Source organism: Geotrypetes seraphini, chromosome 2 (assembly GCF_902459505.1).
Source record: "Geotrypetes seraphini chromosome 2, aGeoSer1.1, whole genome shotgun sequence".
In the NCBI taxonomy this organism is placed as follows: Eukaryota; Metazoa; Chordata; class Amphibia; order Gymnophiona; family Dermophiidae; genus Geotrypetes; species Geotrypetes seraphini.
In genome coordinates, this window is record NC_047085.1 from 41444346 (window position 1) to 41464366 (window position 20021).

Genomic DNA, 20021 nt, shown 5'->3' on the forward strand with positions numbered 1-20021 from the left:
TCTTGCAAAGCAACCTTTTTTTCTTTTCAGGAAGGTGACGGGACTAAATCGCGCGAGACAACGGCGCGCAGACAACTGAGCGCAAGGTTGACGGCGCGCCGAAGAAAAGCACTATTTTAAAGAGCTCCAACGGGGGGTGGGGGGGAACCCCCCCCACTTTACTTATCAGACATTGCGCTGGTGTTGTGGGGGGTTTGGGGGGTTGTAACCCCCCACATTATACTTAAAACTGAACTTTTTCCCTAAAAAACAGGCAAAAAGTTCAGTTTCAAGTATAATGAGGGGGGTTACAACCCCCCAAACCCCCCACAACGCCAGCGCGATGTCTGTTAAGTAAAATAGGGGGGTTCCCCACCAACACCCCCCGTCGGAACCCTTTAAAATAGTGCTTTTCTTCGGCGCGCCGTCAACCTTGCCCTCAGTTGTCTGCGCTCAGTTGTTGGCGCGCCGTTGTCTCGCGCAATTTTGTCTATGAACCTTTCAGGAAAGGGCCAGGAAGCATGGGGTGTTTGGTGACCTCTTAGCTCCAGGCAGTGCCCCGTGTTTTAACTGTAAATGGAGGCAGGGTTACAAACAAATAAATGTGCATTCATTTCAGATTTTTTTTTTTTTTTCAAATGTATTTCAAAAAGTAATTTCAGAGAGTAGATAATCAGGAATTCTGATTGATTATAGAGATGCCGCGCCACTGAGTTGGGCTAGTTGCCATAGAAACCGATAATATGCACATTCATCTAGGCTCTCCTGATCATTTAAAACTTATATGACTTTGCTTTTAGAGTAAACTTATATTTTAGTGCCGCACTAGAATAATAAATGTTCTGACTAGAAAAAAAAAAGTTTCACTCTCTTTAAAGGTAATCATAGGCTGTTTATGTGACTAAGATGTACATAATCGATATGGAAATACATCTAAAAAAACTGTCTAAATCGGCACTTGGACGATCAAAAAGACAGGTTGTCCAAGTGCTGATAATCGAAATGGGTTTTAGACTAGAGAATGACACGGTGACAAAATTCATCACCATTCCCGCGGGAAACCATCTTCATGTCATTCTTTAAGGAGAGAAGGAAGAATCAGAGTATAATTGGGCACAACCACTGACCCGCAAGCTTTGCTTTGAAGAATGCTGGTGTAGAAGGACCGAGGTTGAAACAGACACTACAGAATGACAGTCTCTGGTATCCAGAGCAGATATTGTGATGTCATAATGCCTCATTCCACCAGTGCCTAAGAGCCAATCACATCAGTGATGTCACAATGGCTTCATTATCCTTAGCTCACATAAGAATCAGAGTATGAATGGCCACAACCACTGACCCACAAGCTTTGCTTTGAAGAATGCTGGTGTAGAAGGACTGAGGCTGAAATAGACACTAGAAAATGACATGAGTTTATTTCCTGCGGGGACGGGAACGGTGATGAATTTTGTCACCGTGTCATTCTCTATTTTAGACGTATCTAAAAACAGCTTAGGCCTTTTCAGTGCTGCTGTATGTCCAGAGTGAAAAGGGGCGATTTTGAAGGAGTGGTGTGGGCGGGGGGTAGGGGGCTGACCTAGACTTAGTTGTCCTGCAGCGATAAAGTTCAACAAGACTTCCTAGACGGAACTTATACGTTGTGACGAGCTATAAACAGGTATAAGTGCTCAGAAGGTATCCAAAGTGACCAGATAACCACTGTATATACAAAGTACCCCCCCACACACACTCTCCCAGTGATTTTGTGACTCCCCCATTTCCTTAAAAATTGGAAAAAACATGTACATACCTGCCTCCAGAAATTAGCACCTGGCATAGGAAAGCCTAGTAGAGTTGCACAGAGGAGGCTATGTAGTCTGGGGGCTGGGCTAGTGAACCATAGAGAAGAGGACACAGGCCCATAAGCCACTCTAACCACTGCATTTATGGTGAAACATGTGCGCCCCCCCCAAAACTCTACAGTACTGCCATATAGGTGGCACCTGCAGCCATAAGGGCTATTGGGGTGGTATACAGGTGGGTATAGGTGTAGGTGGTATAGTAGGTTTTGGGGAGCTCACCATGACCCATAAGAGAGTTGTGGTGAGATGTTTATGTGGCACCCTTTTTGTAAAGTTTCCAGCAGTGCCCCTGTAACGTGCCCCACTACTGTGTTGCCATGTCTGGGTCCATCACTTTGCCGACCCCTCCCATGTCCAATAGGTTTTGTTCTAGGTGTTTTTGACTTGGACAATTTTTGGAATGAGAATGGGATATAAAGATAGGCGACTTAAATGGCTGGACGATCAAACGGCTGGACGTACAAATAGATGATTCTCGAAAAAAACGACAGGCCCAAAATGGACTTAGATGGTTTTTTTATATTATGCTGTACCACATATACAGGAAATCAGTATGGGGTCCTTAGCACGCCACTTACACGTGCCTTTCCTGTGCACTAAGGCCACTTGTGCCTCAGCAGGAAAATGGCCGACTTTCCCATTTTCCTAATTAATGGCAATGCGCTCATTTCACCATTGGCGCACGGCCATTAAAAAGAGTTACCGCATGAGCCCTTACCAACATCTATTTTATAGGCGGTAAGGGCCCACACACTAACCCCATGCTAATCAATCAGTGCGCGACAATGCCTCTTGTGCTAACTGATTAAAACTATCACGCCCACTCTCCATCCACAAACACGCCCCCTTAGACCATATTAAGAAAAATTATTTTAGCGCGCTGTGTACTTGCACAGATGGGCAAATTTACCACGGGACAGCGGCATGTATCCTGTGGTACGCCTTTTTAACGTGCAGTATGAGCGCACTACTACTTTTTAAAAATTCTTTATTCATTTTTTAATCTTACGACAAGTATACAAATAATAAAACATTTAAAATTAAATACATCACTTGAATTTCTTTCTAGTATAACATCAAATAAATAAATGTATTCCCTTCACACCCGCCCTTTCCTTTAGCATTCAATCAAAAATATACAAATATAAATATTCTTTACTATTGATTAAACCTATAGTAAAACTTTAATTCACCCTCCTCCCCCCATTTGCAAATATACTTTCAATAGAAAATGGAGTCTACTCATTACAGTAAGTCATCAATGGCCCCAGATCTTTTAAAATTTATTATAATATACTACTTACTGCGGTTTAGTAAAACAACCCCTATGAATCTAGTAAAAAGTATGCAAATAACATGATAGTTTAGAAGCTTAACTTGGAGCTTAATGAGAAAAATAGAGGAGAGGAACAATCTAATTTCTATTTACATATTTATTTCAAAATTTTATAATATAGTCTGCTATTTACTTATATGCCACTTTATATCCTAAGTGGTTTTTCATTTGGGTACTTTATCATATTTCTCTATTTGTCCCAGTGGGCTTAAACTCTATCCAGTGTACCTGGGGCAATGGTGGGATTAAGTGACTTACCCAGGGTCACAAGGAGCAGTGAGGGATTTGAACCCACAACCTCAGGGTGCTGAGGCTGTAGCTATAACCACTGCACCATGCACTCCCCACCTAAGAGTCAAAGTGGATACCAACTAGCATTCATAATCAAAATAATATAACTACATAAAATAATAATTAAAAAAAACAACCAAAAAAACCCTGTCTAAAATAACGTACCTTCAGAATCGCAAGCTTTGGACCTTCTTCTTTTGTCTTCTTTTTGATCATTTTGAAATCTTTCTTCTTTTTATCATGTTCTTCGTCAATGGTTATTGTAACCTGGCCTGGAGACCTCATCACTGTGGAAATTAAGCAGCAGCGATGAAGTTTAGTGACTTTTCAAAATTCTATCAGATTAATATTTTCTACTATATACGTAGCTCAGATGTTCTGAAATTAATTGTGAATAATTTTTTTTTTTATGGATTGTATCAGATATTGTGAAAGTTAAATAAAAAAAACCCCAAAATAAGTGATTTGGGGATACTTTCAATAAAACCGATGCTGGTGTACTGCAAAGAAACAAAGAGGACTATTTTTTAAAAGGACATCTAAGTCCGATTTGGTTGTTTCCCCTTTAAACATCTATATTCGGAAGCACCAAAACGTCCGTTTTCAAACAGGTGATTCAAATATATATACCGGTATATACTTTTTTGAAAATCACCTACTTGGACGAATTGGCCGCCAGGGCATCTAACTTTATTTGCCATTTTCAACCGCAAAAATGTCCAAGTTAGAAACATCCAAATCAGCACTATTTAGACATGGGAGCGACCACCATTCTAATGGACTGGCCACATGGACATGCCAACACAGCAGCGGGGCATCTCAGAGGGCACTGCTGTGAACTTCACATTTAGGGTGCCAGATATACAGCTCACCACATACGCCTTATAATTTATGGTGGGCCCTCCAAAACTCCACTAAAACCTACTATACCCATCTGTCTACCACCCCAATAGCCCTTAAGGCTGCAGATGGCACCTCTATGGCAGTATGGTAGGGTTTTGGTGGGTTTTGATGGGTTCATACTTAACACCCTAGATGTTGTGGTCAGTTTTCAAGTTTCAAGTTTTATTTAAAATTTGATATACCGCTTTAAATAAATTGTCTAAGCGGTGTACAATATTAAGACTATTAAAATCCAGGCGAAGACATTAGATAACAAGATTTTACTGACTTACAAGATACAAATTGGATTAGGGGGAAGTACAATTTATAATAGGAAAGAAAAAACATAAAAGGTCAGAGTGCCTTATGGGTCTGGCTCCTTCTCTCAATGGTTCACTAGGCAGGTCAGGGACAGCACAGGGGGTGGTATTGGGGGAGGAGCTATCCAATCTACTGATCACGACACCAGACTACAAAACTTTCAGAAAAGAAATAAAAACCCTGCTATTCAAGAAATCCATCAAGACAAACTAACACCGCAGGAAGCATTTCAATCCCCCGAAGTAACCCGCTCAACTCTGTAACTCTTCTGGAAATTTCTAGATAACCTCTTAAGTAATCTGCCTTGAACTGCATAGTAATGGCGGAATAAAAGTCACTAATGTAATGTAAGGTAATGTGAGTGCTGGTAATATTTAGTGCCGGCACCTGCATAACTAAGAGGAAGATTCTCAAAACTCGCCGGTAAATCCAGCGAGTCGATGTAGAGCCCACAGTGGGAGCGACTTTTATTTTATGGGCAATTTTCAGCATAATAGCATGCAAATTCTATGCACACTATTTGGCCAGAGAGTTGCCAGTAAAAGAGGGAGGGGGGAACTGTGTCTAGCAATTCCCTTCTGTCAAAGCTCCTCCCTCCTGTCAAAGCTGATCTCCCTGCCCCAATCAACTGAGCCGCAGGTCTCCCCAAGTCCTGCTGGTTTAGTTGATTAACCGGCAGGGAGAGCAGCAGAAAGAAGAGTCCCCTCTTCCGCCGACAGCCACCCCCCCCACACGCATGACTGCCACTGCCCAGACCCCCCCCCAACACACTGACCAAGATCGGCAGGAGGGATGCCCTCTCTCTCCTGCCATAGCCCCCGCCACCAGGATCCCCCGCTGTCTCCGGCACCACCCCACAATACCCCCCTAACAGCCCTGACAGCCCCCTGACACTCCTGGCAGGACAGGATGCTCATTCCCTCCAGCTGGGGTCCTTAGGGTTACCAGACATCCGGATTTCCCCCGACACGTCCTCCTTTTGAGGCACTTTGTCCAGGTTTTGAAAAGCCTCCTCTAAATCGTGTTGGGAGGATATCCGTGCCTGCAGGCAACGGGGGATGGGGCTGGGACGGGTCTAGGGTGGGATTGGGGCGTAATGGGGCGGGGATGGGTGGAACTGGGGCCCACATTCTGTAACTGGCACCTAATGTTAGGCACCTATTTTGGAGGCGCCCAACTAGATAGGCACCTATCTAAATTGATTAAGAAGCTCGATTAAGTTTTTTAATTAGCATTAACTGAAACTTAGGCGCCTGTCAAGAAAGAGCGATTTTGCAATAAGGCATCTCTAAAAATTTAGGCAGCCTTCAAAAAAATAGGCGCTATGCATGTTAAGGCATGGGCGTGGCTACTTGTTAGGCGCCTTGTTGCAGGATCACTGCTTTTAAGAGTGCTTAAGCACTCATATAGGCGCCAACATACAACACACACATTCAACACAACACACACACACAACATACACACAACACACATACATGCAACACACAACACACATACATGCAACACAACACACAACACACACAGAAAACACACACACAACACACACACGCAACACAACACACACAGAAAACATACAACGCACCACACACCACACCTATTTATTGGGTGCCTCCAAAATAGGTACCACTCAGCGCGATTCATTAAACAGCGCCTATGTCGGCGCCTAACTATTGGGCGCTTCTTATAAAATTTGCCCTTGGGCAGGTCTGTGGGCAGGTCTAGGGGGGTCCGGATTTTACTATAGTAAAATCCGGCAACCCTTACTTGTCCTGCCACCCCCATACCTTTCCAATGACAAGTCAGCTGGAAGGATGCTTATGCTCTCTGGCCGGCAGGCCTTCCCCTTCCCAGAGTATTCTGGGATGCACTGGGCAGGGGCCTAAAGCTCTGACTGGCCCAGGCACCTAAGGCCCCTCCCACTGGATGAAAGCCTAGAAAGGAATGTCAGATAAAAGAGAGAATAGGCAAGAAGAGAACTAAAAGGTAACTAATTGTGAGCCATTTCAGATCAATGTGCAATAAGAGTACATATGTCTAACGGCAAAAGAAATCCTAGCACTGTGATGACATTGCACACCATTACATCTTAATCCTTTATGGCACCGTTGGGAATTGAGTTTGAATTAGTTCTCGGTGATTGAAGTGTTATCATGAAATCAGGTGCAGATGAATAAATAGACTTTGAGACCGATTAGACTCACTTTGTTAAAGAAAATGACTTCTGGGAATGTGACTGAATAGAAATCCATGCTATGCATGAGAATTTAATTTGCAAACCGAAATGTCATGCCTGCTTTGCAGCATACTGTAAGTGTAGTAAGCACTGTTCCCTCGAAACTGAGCAGGAGTCCTCCAACAGCATTGCTGCCAGTGTGTGTGTGTGTGGTGTTTCAATAGGGTGCTTTCATTCACTACGGACAGGCAGATTCCCTGGAGTCCTGCACAGCTTGCCTGTCCTTTACTTTAAAAAAATATATATATATTCTTATGATTATTAAGGTATTTCCATTCAGGGAACCCCGCCTGAATGGCATGCTTCAGCTGCAACCATCTAAAGTTTTCTGAGATTTTGAGACCAAATTTATTTTGCAACTGTGAAAACTCCATTAGCAATAACTCCAGTACCATTAGCAATAACATCATCCAATATTCGTATTCCTGCTATCATCCATTGCTTCCAGACTAGTCTCTCCCCGCCAATTTGTATCTTGGAGTTTACCCATAAAGACTGTTTTGTAGATTTATAAATTGGAATAGTTGTTAGGTTGCTTACATAAAAAAAACCCAACAAATTATTGTACGGAATGATTATAATTAATTAATTAATAATTTATTTCTCTCCTTTTGTCTATTGATGTATAAGGGGGGAGGGAGGGATGAATTTATGCTTTATAAAATTATATGATTATATTGGAAGAAGGGTGGGAGGGAAAAGTTACAGTATGATTTCATTGAATGTATGATTAATAAGTAATATTGCAGTGTATATGACTGTATAATGAATTACTTGTTGAAAGTTTAAAAATGAATAAAGAAATATATATATTAAAAAAAATATATATATATATTCTTTATTCATTTTTAAAACTTACAATAAGTGCAACAGCATATAACATCAATTTATATTTAAATATATCACTTAATATCCTATTAAAATGTAATTCAGATCCCATAACCCTCCCTTCCCCATATACAATGACTTTCATCAAACATAAGAAGACATATAATAACCCTTCCCTCTCCACATTATTTGCACTTATAAGAAAACCAAAATAACCCCCACCCTTCTCCCCCCACCTTGGATGTGCATATTTAATGGGAAAAAATGATATTCATTCATTACAATATTTTGTTAATGGTTCCCAAATATCCTGAAACTGCCTGTCCTTTACTTTTGAAAATATGATAGTGAAACAGCACTCCCTACTGGCAGAACTGTAGACGGAGGACACCCACTCAGCATAGAAGGAACAGTGGCAGTGAGAGGAGGAATTCAGAAAGTTCAAGAGCTTTTAAAATGTCAGTACAGTACTCCCCCGAAATTCGAATTTTGAAAAACCGCAAATGCAGTTTTTCACCTGTCAAAAGGCAGGGGACGCAGGAGAGGGCAGCTGGAACGCCGGCGGGTGAAGAAAATCACTCGCGGTCTGCTCCGACCGCCTCTTCCTGTAGTAAAGTCGGGCTACACCAATCAGGAGCCGCTTTGACACGCAGCTCCTGATTGGTGTAGCCCGACTTTACTACAGGAAGAGGCGGTCGGAGCAGACCGCGAATGAGCGAGTACGTGATTCGTGAACCGCGAATTCGCGGGGAACACTGTATTTGAAAATAGTAGCATCTATGTTTTTTTCCTGCTATCCTCTTTGAAGTGCTGTATTACATTACATTAGGGATTTCTATTCCGCCATTATCTTGCGGTTCAAGGCGGCTTACAAAAGATTTATAAATGGGGGTTACATTGGGAGAACGATTGATTTACTAGAGTGGTAAAGGGTGTATGAACAATATAGACAGCTCTCACGCCTTGGAAGGTTGGGGGATGGGCATTTGCCAAGGGTAAATGGGCTCTGTAGCAGAAAGCAGCATCTATGGTGGCATTTCTCTCGCATGTCCTATGTATCTTTTTCAAACCTGAACAAAATGTTGTGGGTTTGTTTGCTTAATATCTTGTGAATATATCCTTTTGCAATACTTGCTTTTCAACTTTTTTTTTTTTTTTTTTTTTTCAAAATATTTACCCTTCTCTCTCTCTCCCCCCGGGTTCAATTTCATTTTGGTTATCAATCCCTATATGAGAAAAATATGAGGGGCGGCCGCTGAAAAGTTCTCGGCCCAACCAACAAAGTTGAGGCAGTCTCCATCGAGGGCTATACACTTAGTCCAGCGATTTTCTACTTTTATTCATTCTGTTGGAAAAATACAGGACGGAAAAAGTGGAAAATCGCTGGACTAAGTATATAGCCCTCGATGGAGACTTCCCCAACTCTGTTGGTTGGGCTGAGAACTTTCCAGCTGCTCCTCGTACAAGTTATCTTATCGTTCATCTTATGTAACATTATAACAAGAATCTACTTACCATTATCATAGCTTTCCACCTGTGATTCGCTAGGTTTTGCCTGTTAGAATCATAAAAGAAAATTTTGCTTAGTGGAGGGGAGTCTGATGAAGCCAACCAGTGGCCTGGGACACATGACTGTTCTTCTGACTCTGTCTTACTTAAGCAACAGATTGTGAATTCTTTTCTTACTTTTCTGCTTATTTTTCCTACATAGTAACATAGTAGATGATCTAATCTAATCTAATCTAATCCTTAGGTTTGTATACTGCATCATCTCCACGTTCGTAGAGCTCGGCGCGGTTTACAGTAGAAGAAATAGGAAGGAAATACAACAGAGGGTTAGAGGTAGAAGTGTGAAGAAAATTTAGAGGACTTGGGATGCCAAGATAAAAGAGTTTCCTTGATGGCAGATAAAGACCCGAATGGCCCATCTAGTCTGCCCAACCTAATTCAATCTAAAAATTTGTTGCTGTTGGGGGGGGGGGGGGTCTTTTTCTTCTCCTTAGCTATTTCTGGGCAAGAATTCAAAGCTCTGCCCGGTACTGTTCCTAGGTTCCAACTACTGAAGTCTCTGTCAAAGCTCACTCCAGCCCATCTACACCAGTGATCTCAAACTCACGGCCCGGGGGGGGGGGGGGGCACATGCGGCCCACCAGGTACTATTTTGAGGCCCTCGGTATGTCTATCATAATCACAAAAGTAAAATAAAACCGCTATAAATGACAATGTTATTATTAAGACTTAGCCAAAAGGAAAGCTGCTAAGGAAAGTCAGACCCTATTTTCACCAAAAACACTTCGCAGTCCTAGTACAATCCATCATCCTCTCCAGATTGGATTATTGCAATTCTATCTACCTCAGCCTAACCAAGAAAAGCCTCCACAGACTTCAGCGGATTCAGAACGCCGCAGCTAAGCTTGTTTTTGCGAAAAGCAAATTTGATCACGTCTCACCACTCCTGTCTAAGCTCCATTGGCTCCCAGTAATCCCCAGGATCCACTTCAAATGTGCGTGTCTGGCCTACAAGATCCTTCATGGCATCCTTCCTGCCGTTATCCCTCTATCCTGGAACTCCCCAACCCCTACTTCCTCCAGATCCTCCCAAATTTTTAAACTATCCTTCCCTTCCATAAAAGGTATTTCCCATGTAGGCAAACTTGGGTCATCCCTCCCCTTTAGAATCACTGAGATCTGGAATAACCTCACCTCCCCTCTCTGAACCTCAAGCTCCCTCCAACTCTTCCGCAAACACCTAAAAACCTGGCTATTCTCAAAACTGTAACACTTCCCCCCTCTTAGGCCTCTCACCTTCCCCCTTTACACCTAACTCTTTAATCTCTCCACTGTAGTTCCTCTCTCATCTTTCTTCCTGTAAACCGTGCCGAGCTCCGCATTCGTGGAGATGGTGCGGTATATAAACCCAAGGTTTAGTTTAGTTTAGTTTATAAAGAGTTTTACCTCATGCAAAATTGTCATTTCTTTAATATGACATTAACTATTTTTTCTGAGGCCCTCCAAAATGTGGCCCTGCAAAGGGTTTGAGTTTGAGTCCACTGACCTACACCCTCCCAGCCATTGAAGCCCTCCCCTGCCCATCCTCCACCAAACGGCCATATACAGACCGTGCAAGTCTGCCCAGTACTGGCCTTAGTTGTTCAGTATTTACTATTATTTTCAATCTATCTAAAACAGATATTGTAAACTCTTACGTCAGTGATTCCGAATGGCGGTATATTCAATTTTGAATAAACTGCAAACTGAAAATCCTGTTTCTAAAAGGATCCAGGACTAGCGTGTGTCAATTTTAGGGGCAGTTTTGTATTTTTTCAAACTTTACAAACTACTAGTGACCAAAATATGCATTGTTGCATGCTGAATGTAAATCTAGCTTCCGAAACTACATAAAGAGAGTCTTAACTACATCTAATCGAAGCTGAAATTATGTAATATATATTTGAATGTACAAATAGCCTGAACTACATCTGTAGCCGCATAATTGTCTTTACAATGTTATGCATGCAGTTAATTTTATGCTATTTAACAAAATCCAGCAATGAGGTCATACCTCCTTTGCTTCTGTTTCGGCTCATGAGCTCCCTGCTGACCATATGACCCCTAATAGAGGGCTTCTTTTACAAAGCCTTGTGGCAAATACTCCAAAGTCCACTAATTCCCTATGGACATCGGAGCGATTACCACAGCAGCAGCCATTAGCATAGCTGTATAAAAGGGGGGTGGGGTGGAATAACTTTAAGTTTATTAGGATTTTATATACCGCCTATCAAGGTTATCTAAGCGGTTTTACAATCAGGTACTCAAGCATTTTCCCTCTCTGTCCCGGTGGGCTCACAACCTGGGGCTATGGAGGATTAAGTGACTTGCCCAGGGTCACAAGGAGCAGTGCGGGATTTGAACCCAGAGCCCCCAGGGTGCTGAGGCTGTAGCTTCAACCACCGCGCCACACACGTTCTCTCCTGTCCTGATAGTACACATGACCAGTAACCTCGGTCGTAATTTTTACACACCCTAATCCAGTACAATAGCAGGCATGCTCGGGATTTCTACCTTAGCCGCTGTATACTTGAGAATCGAGCAGCGTGTATCATCAATTTGGAACGGCATCTAACATATGGATATTGTTGGAATTCAACTAAATTGTGTTAGAAGACACACAAAAAATCAAGGAGCATATCCAAATCAAGGGAAATAGTACAGAAAATAATTGGGAACAGATATAAGACCATCATATTTATTACCAGATGGTCTATTTTGTTTATTTTTGACATTGTGTTCGGTCTTTAAAACACTGTTGCATCCTTTCAGACGTCATTCCACATCTCAAGCCCAAAGCAGTCACAACCTGAGAGTATTCTGCCCTTTTGTCAGGATCTTAACAACATCCACGAAAACAGTTGAAATCACACCACCAGTGTGTGTACCTAGCTATGACTTCATCGTAAGGGTAGTAGGTGCCCCCTTGCTCCTTCCTGACTCCCACTCCACACTCGTGCTCTCCCCCCCCATACCTCTAAATCTTAACCAGTGTGAGTGGCTTCTTCAGCATGCTCCTGGCCCCATGACCTGGAAATGATTCAGAGGCTGGCGTGAGTAACAGGAAGGAGAAGTTGCTCACACTAGCAAAGATCTACAGAGGAATGTGGGGGGTTTCTGGCAGGAGGGATTAGGCACCTTCCTGCCGGTTTCGTTCAGGGAGGTGGGGGATGAGTGTTCCGGCAGGAGGGATTGGGCACCCTCCTTCTGGCGATCTTTGGAGGGCGGGGGAGTGTTCCATTAGGAGGGATTGGGCATCCCTTTTGCCGTGTTTGTTCAGGGGGGGGTTCTGGGCAGTAGGGATTGGGCATCCCACCTGCCATGCTCATTTGGGGGGGGGGAGTTCCCAGGCAGGAGGTATTGGGCATCCCTTCTGCTGTGTTAAGGAGGGAGGGAGGGTGACTGGCGGCCAGAGCCGCGGCCGCTAAACTTATCATGGCAGGGAGAGCACTTGCCGCATTAAGTGGCTACGTCTACTTACAATGTAGGCCAGTATTTTGCTGTTGAATGCCCGCCTAGGTTGAATGCCCACCTAGGTTCTCCTATGGCTACTTCCAGGACAAACCACGCCTACAGCTAGCCTTAGGCAAACTTAGGCGAGCATGCGGGCCTCCCTAGGCTCCCAGAGGCGCCGCCAATGCTTTTTTTTTAACAAACGTGCATCCAGATTGGCTGGTTAGACAGCGGTAGGCTGCCTAGCATTGCCTACAATCGGAATGCCGTTTGCAGAATCCGGGCCTAAGTGTATAGCCCTCGATGGAGACTGGCCCAAATTTTTGGGTTGGGCTGAGAACTTTTCAGCGGTCCCTCATATTCTTGGTTTTATTTACCATCTCTTTTCTTAGCTGGTAGGTGTGTAGAGGAGTGGAACTTGAGCACCGTAAGAACAGAATTCCACAAGTTCACACATAGATTATAAAATTTGCTAATCTACATGAACAATCGAAGTGTAGATATTTACACCAAATCACGAGTTGGTGCGCACGTCTGCATTTGCAAGGTAGGTGTAATTTCTGTTGTTTTTGGGCCAATATAAAGACATAGGTTTATGGGTCATTATAGAATGGTATCTTAGTAGGCACCTATTTGCCCTCCTAAATCAGGCGTCCTGCTATATAAAATTAGCCCCCACATGGCTAAAGTAGCATTTATTGTTTATTAGGCTTTGATATATCACTGCTTCTGGCGGGTGGGTCTGAGCAATTTACCTTTAATTTATAGGAAAAGGAATGCTACTTTGCAAATTGAAAGCCCATGGGCATTCAACAGCAATCATATTTTTAAAAAGGGGTTGTCAGCTGATCAGGTTGAAGTCTGGATTCCAAAGGCTAAAATTTTTAATAAAAATTTAAATTTTGGGAACAATTGTTAAATAAGACCAATACACAAGTAAATGGCGCAATCAGAGATAAGGAAAACCAAGCAAAAGTACAGGTAAATAATCCCAATCATCTTTGGTGGCAAGAGCTTGATCAATGAGAATTTTCCGGCATTATCTCAGTCATGCTCATCTTACAAGCACTGGACAGAAGCTGTCTTTGGCCCAATGCAACTATGAAGACGCATGCTTGCAGCAAATCTGGGAGACTGAGATTTTACCAGATGAACATTGCCCTCCATGGCAACGATTAAAATATGCAAATCACAAAACAAGCAGATGCGGTTGTGATCACTGTGAGTACCTTCTGCACTTTCTCCATGGAAGTGTAGTACTTGGACCACCAGTCGATAACGTTCTCTGCTGACTCATCGGCAATAGTCCTCTTTCTTCTCTTAGTGGACCGTCGAGTAGATCTCCTTCCCAGGGATTTCTACAAGAATAAAACAAAAATACCTTACTATACAACACTCTGAGAATTAAAAAAAATAGTTTACCAGATCAGACCCTCAATCTCCATTCCAGAAATGTGAGTCATAACATAACAGATGACCGTGCTATTTCTTGCCTTTGCAGCCTTTAACAGAGGGAAATACAAACAGAGCATGTGATTTTCTACTATTCTTATGGGATCAAGTTTCAAGTTTATTAGGATTTTATATACCGCCTATCAAGGTTATCTAAGCGGTTTTTACAATCAGGTACTCAAGCATTTTCCCCTGTCTGCTAAAATCTGTCTGCTAAATAAAGTGGGGCTGGGCCATCGATGACTTTGTAGCATATGCATCCCAGTTTAAAGATAATGCGTGCCTCCACGGGGAGCCGGTGCAACTCACGGTAGAAAGAGGTTATCTGATCATATTTCTTTAGACCAGGGGTAGGCAATTCCGGTCCTCAAGAGCCGGAGCCATGTCAGGTTTTCAGGATATCCACAATAAATATGGATGAGATGGATTTGCATGCACTGCCTCCTTGAGATGCAAATCTATCTCATGCATATTTATTGTGGAGAGCCTGAAAATCTGACCTGGCTCCGGCTCTCGAGGACCGGAATTGCCTACCCCTGCTTTTGACCATAAATCAATCGTACCGCAGTATTCTGGATCAATCACAATCTGGATCATTTGTAATGTTTTGCTTAGTCATAGTTAAATAAGCAATATTACAATAGTCCAGAAGACTCAGTACTAATGATTGGAGCATAAGCCAACTCAGTTATAAAGGGAAACTGGAAAAGGGAAAAGGTGCCAAGGTGTGGAAGGAGAAAGTCGTGCTTTTGCTTGGATTATTGTTGCAAACCAGTGGCGTTATAAGGGTGAGCGGCGCCCCTACCTCATGCTCTTACCTGCAACCTTCTTCCCTTTACCCATACCTTTTAAACTTTTCCGGCATGAGCATCATACCCACGTCGGTGTCGGCTCGCCCTCCGATGTCACTTCCTAGTCGTGGGTCCCGGAAGTGACATCAGAGAGAGCGCCAGTGTCAACACAGGCAGCAACCTCGCGCTGGGGAAGTAAAAAAGGTGCGGGGGAAGGGTAAGGGGCGTGCACGCGTGGCAAGGAGAGGAGCGGGGGGGGGGGGCAGAGAGGAGGCAGGGTGCCGGGCCCTTAGCAAGATGGCACTCCCATCCCCCTGCCCCTCCTCACTACACCACTGGTGCAAACCCTTCTAGCATAATGTTTGACTATTTTTATCTGCTGAAGTTGGTGAATAACTTGCATCTGGAACATACTTGGAATTCCAAATTGAGTGAATTGAGCTTTTACAGTACAAAATCATTTAATAGAGTCTTTAATAGGGGAATTCATCAAGAGGTGCTAACCGATTTAGGGCTAGATTCAGTAAGCAAACTGATTGTGTACTGATGGTTTGCGACCCCTTTGCGACCCGATTTTCCTCCGACCCGATTCACTAACCTCAGTGCCGATCAGATTCCGATCCGTGCATGCAAATGAGGGGAAACGGCATGCAAAGTAGGCAGGGACGCGATTCACTAAACAAAAATCTTGAACACCGACTGGGCTGGCTGATCAACAAGAAGCGACCGCTGGGGATCAGTCGTTCACCTCCTTTCCGTCTGTCCTGCCAGCCCCGCAGCCCTGAAATAAACCCGCTCTCTGCCTCTGCTCTCTGCTGCGACCTACTCTATGCCTCCTTGACTCTCTCTCTGTCTCCCCTGGCTCTCCTACTCTCTGTCTCTCCGACTCTGGAGTTACGAGTTGCGGCACAGCGCAGCCCTGCTTCTGCCCCGGCCTTCTCCCGCAGTGCGAGCCCGTGGTTTTAACCTGCGGGTTTAATGCGTGTTAAAACCAGGAGCTCGCTATAAAAAGTTAAAAGTAGGATGATCCTTGCCCAGGATTAGAACAGCACCGGAGGCAAGAAGGGGAAGGAAGGCAGGACTTCGGAGGAGAGTCGGAACGAGTAAAAACAAAAAAAAACTGGACAGCAAACGCATGCGCAGACCATCTACAGGCAAAGTAGATGGTCTGCGCATGCGTCAGGATTGCTAACCAGCGATCCGTGTCATTGGATGGGGGTGTGCCTCCGATCACCCCCATTTGCATGAAGGTGGTTGGTGAATCGGTCATAGAAACATAGAAACATAGAAACATAGAAATAGACGGCAGATAAGGGCCACGGCCCATCAAGTCTGCCCACTCCAATGACCCTCCCTATCTATCTTTGCGGATAGATCCCACATGTTTGTCCCATTTGGCCTTAAAATCTTGCACGCTTCTGGCCTCAATAACCTGAAGTGGAAGACTATTCCAGCGATCAACCACCCTTTCTGTGAAGAAGAACTTCCTAGTGTCACCGTGCAGTTTCCCGCCCCTGATTTTCCACTGATGTCCCCTTGTTGCCGCGGGACCCTTGAAAAAGAAGATATCCTCTTCTACTTCGATGCGACCCGTGAGGTACTTGAATGTCTCGATCATATCTCCCCTCTCTCTACGTTCCTCGAGTGAGTAGAGCTGCAACTTCCCTAACCGCTCCTCGTACGGGAGCTCCTTGAGTCCCGAGACCATCCTGGTGGCCATTCTCTGGACCGATTCCAGTCTCAGTACATCCTTGCGGTAATGTGGATTCCAAAATTGTACACAGTACTCCAGGTGCGGTCTCACCATGGATCTATACAGTGGCATAATGACTTCCGGTTTACGGCTGACGAAACTCCTGCGTATGCAACCTATGATTTGCCTTGCTTTGGATGAAGCTTGCTCAACTTGATTTGCAGACTTCATGTCTTCCCTGACAATCACTCCTAAGTCTCTTTCTGCTTCAGTTTTTGTCAAGATCTCGCCATTTAGGGTGTAAAGTTTGCGTGGATTTCGGCTTCCCAGGTGCATGACTTTGCATTTTTTGGCATTGAAACTGAGCTGCCAGGACCTAGACCAGTGCTCCAGTAGAAGTAGGTCATGCATCATGTCATCTGCCATTGAATTATTGTCTGTTGTGCTCTTGTTCACTACATTGCTTAGCTTGGCATCATCGGCGAATAAAGTTATTCTTCCTCGGAGCCCTTCTGTCAAGTCTCCTATGTAGATGTTGAACAAGATCGGGCCCAGGACGGAGCCCTGTGGCACTCCACTTATCACCTCTGACATTTCGGAGGGGGTGCCATTCACCACTACCCTCTGAAGCCTACCTCCAAGCCAGTTCCCAACCCAATTTGTCAATGTGTCGCCCAGACCTAAAGAACTCATCTTGCTTAGCAACCTGCGGTGTGGTACGCTATCAAATGCTTTGCTGAAATCTAGGTAGACAATGTCCAGGGACTCACCAGCATCCAGCTTCCTCGTTACCCAGTCAAAGAAGCTGATCAGGTTGGATTGGCAGGATCTCCCCTTAGTAAATCCATGCTGGCGGGGATCCCTTAGTTTCTCCTCGTCCATGATTCTATCCAATTGGTGTTTGATTAGGGTTTCCATTAGTTTGCTCACTATCGATGTGAGACTCACTGGTCTGTAATTTGCCATCTCCATCTTGGAGCCTTTCTTGTGGAGTGGGATGACGTTAGCTGTCTTCCAGTCCATCGGGACGTTACCTGTACTAAGGGAGAGATTGAAGAGCGCGGATAGCGGTTCCGCTAGGACATCACCCAACTCCCTGAGCACCCTAGGGTGTAGGTTGTCAGGCCCCATGGCCTTGTTGACCTTGATTTTTGACAGCTCGCAATAGACGCTGCTGGGTGTAAACTTGAAATTACTAAACGGGTCAACTGATTTAACCCTTGTCTGTGGCTGAGGGCCGATTCCCGGCGCCTCGCGGGTGAAGACTGAGCAGAAGTATGTATTTAACAGTTGGGCTTTTTCCGAGTCCGTTTCTACATAGTCTCCGTCTGGTTTTCTTAGACGTACTATCCCTCCCGAGTTCTTATTTCTGTCACTGATATACCTGAAGAAAGATTTATCTCCTTTCTGGATGTTCTTTGCTAGAGACTCCTCCATGCGGAATTTGGCCTCCCTAACTGCTGCTTTGACGGCCCTTGACTTGGCCAGATATTTTACTCTAGAGTCCTGTGTCCCTGATTGTTTGTAGGAGATGAATGCTTTTTTCTTCTCTTTGATGATGTCCGAGATCTCCGTAGAGAACCACTGTGGCTTGTTGTTCCTACTCCGTTTGCTTACTGATTTAACATAGCGGTTTGTTGCTTCCTGTATGGTGGCTTTCAGAGTTGACCACATTTCTTCCACGCTGTCGGTGTCTGCTTGGCTTTGTAGCGCCTGGTGAACGAAGTCTCCCATGTCTTGGAATTTTGTGTCTTTGAATTTGAGAACCTTGGTCATTGATGTAGATTTCGTGAAACCTTTCCTGATATTGAACCATATCATATTGTGGTCACTGGAGGCCAAAGTTTCACCCACCGAGACCTCTGTGATACTTTCCCCATTGGTAAGTACTAGGTCCAGTATTGCCTGATCCCTTGTTGGTTCAGATACCAGTTGCCTGAGTCTTGCTCCATTCAAAGAGTTTAATAGCTTTCTGCTGTTGCCGGAAGAAGAGGAAAGTGTGACCCAATCCACATCAGGCATGTTGAAGTCACCTACCAATACTGTGTCACCTCGTAAGGTGATATTCTCTATATCTCCGATTAATTCCTTATCTAGGTCATCTTGATGTCTTGGGGGTCTGTATACTACGCCAAGATACAGGCATTTGTCCTTCCCTCTGGCCAAATTTACCCAAAGGGATTCCCCAGTGTACTGTACATCCGTGATTCTGGTGACCTTAATGTCATCTTTAGTATATAATGCTACACCTCCTCCCATTTTACCCTCCCTGTCCCGGCGAAGCAAGTTGTAACCTGGTATGACCATGTCCCACCCGTGGGAGTCTGTGAGCCAGGTCTCAGATATCGCCACTACATCCAGGTCAGCATTCCTCATTTCTGTTTCTAAGTCTAGGATCTTATTTCCCAGACTGTGGGCGTTGACGTACATAGCCCTCCACGTTGTGTATTTGTTGTATCTCAGTGGGGACGATCCCTCTTTATCAACTAGGACCCCATTAGCATTATTCGCATGTCTCTTACACTCCCTAACATTATTTGCCTGTCTCTTACACTTCATAGACCCAGAGCTAAAGCTTGAACCTGTCTCGGACTCCCCATGACTATAGTGTGCTCCTATCTCAGACTCGGTAATGTGTGTACTCTGTGGGGCTATTCCCGTTTGGGCTACTCGAGCTCCTTTAGTGCGATTTGCAACGTGTGCACTCTCTCTGGACCCAGAATTATAATGTGTACCCCGTCTAGACCCAGAATCGCTATGTATCCTCCCCCTAGACCCAAAATTGTAATGTGTCCCAGAAATATAGTATTTACTTAGCTCAGTCTCAAAAGAGTATTGGTAGCTTAGCTCGTCATGTGGGTTGTTTGTGCCCGTACCCTCCCCCAACTTACCTAGTTTAAAGCCCTGTGTAGTAGGTGGGCTAGACGGTGTCCAAGGACGTTCTTCCCCCTCCTGGTCAGGTGTAACCCGTCTGGTCCCAGAAGTCCTTGCAGTGCCTCTCCGTGGTGTAGGAACCCAAAGTTCATCTCCTTGCACCATCCCTGCAGCCAGTCGTTCGCCCTCCGGACTCGATCCTCCCTGGCACTGCCCTTGCCCCTCACTGGGAGGATCGAGGAGAAGACCACCTGCGCATCCATCCTCCTCAGCTTCTCTCCCAGGGCTCTGAAGTCCTCAGGTATGCTCCCCGGGGTGCACCTGGCAGTGTCGTTGGTTCCGACGTGGATGAGGATCATAGGGAAGTGATCCTGAGGTTTGATGAGTCTGTCCAGGTTATCGGTTACATCCCGGATCCTGGCCCCTGGCAAACAGCAGACCTCTCTTGATTGCAGATCGGGTCTACAAATTGGTCCCTCGGTGCCCCTTAGCAGCG

At 44.6% G+C, this 20021-nt stretch overlaps 1 protein-coding gene across 2 annotated transcripts in view; it reads right to left on the reverse strand.

The window, feature by feature from the left end:
- FER1L6 (fer-1 like family member 6) overlaps positions 1-20021 on the reverse strand; it is a 402024-nt gene that overhangs the window by 103011 nt on the left and 278992 nt on the right. For both annotated transcript variants that reach the window (XM_033934878.1, XM_033934877.1), the window contains exons 27-29: positions 13945-14073; positions 9230-9269; positions 3616-3737 (exon numbers count right to left, since the gene is read on the reverse strand). In XM_033934878.1, coding sequence (XP_033790769.1) covers positions 3616-3737; positions 9230-9269; positions 13945-14073 — 291 coding nt within the window. The remainder of the gene's footprint in view (positions 1-3615; positions 3738-9229; positions 9270-13944; positions 14074-20021) is intronic.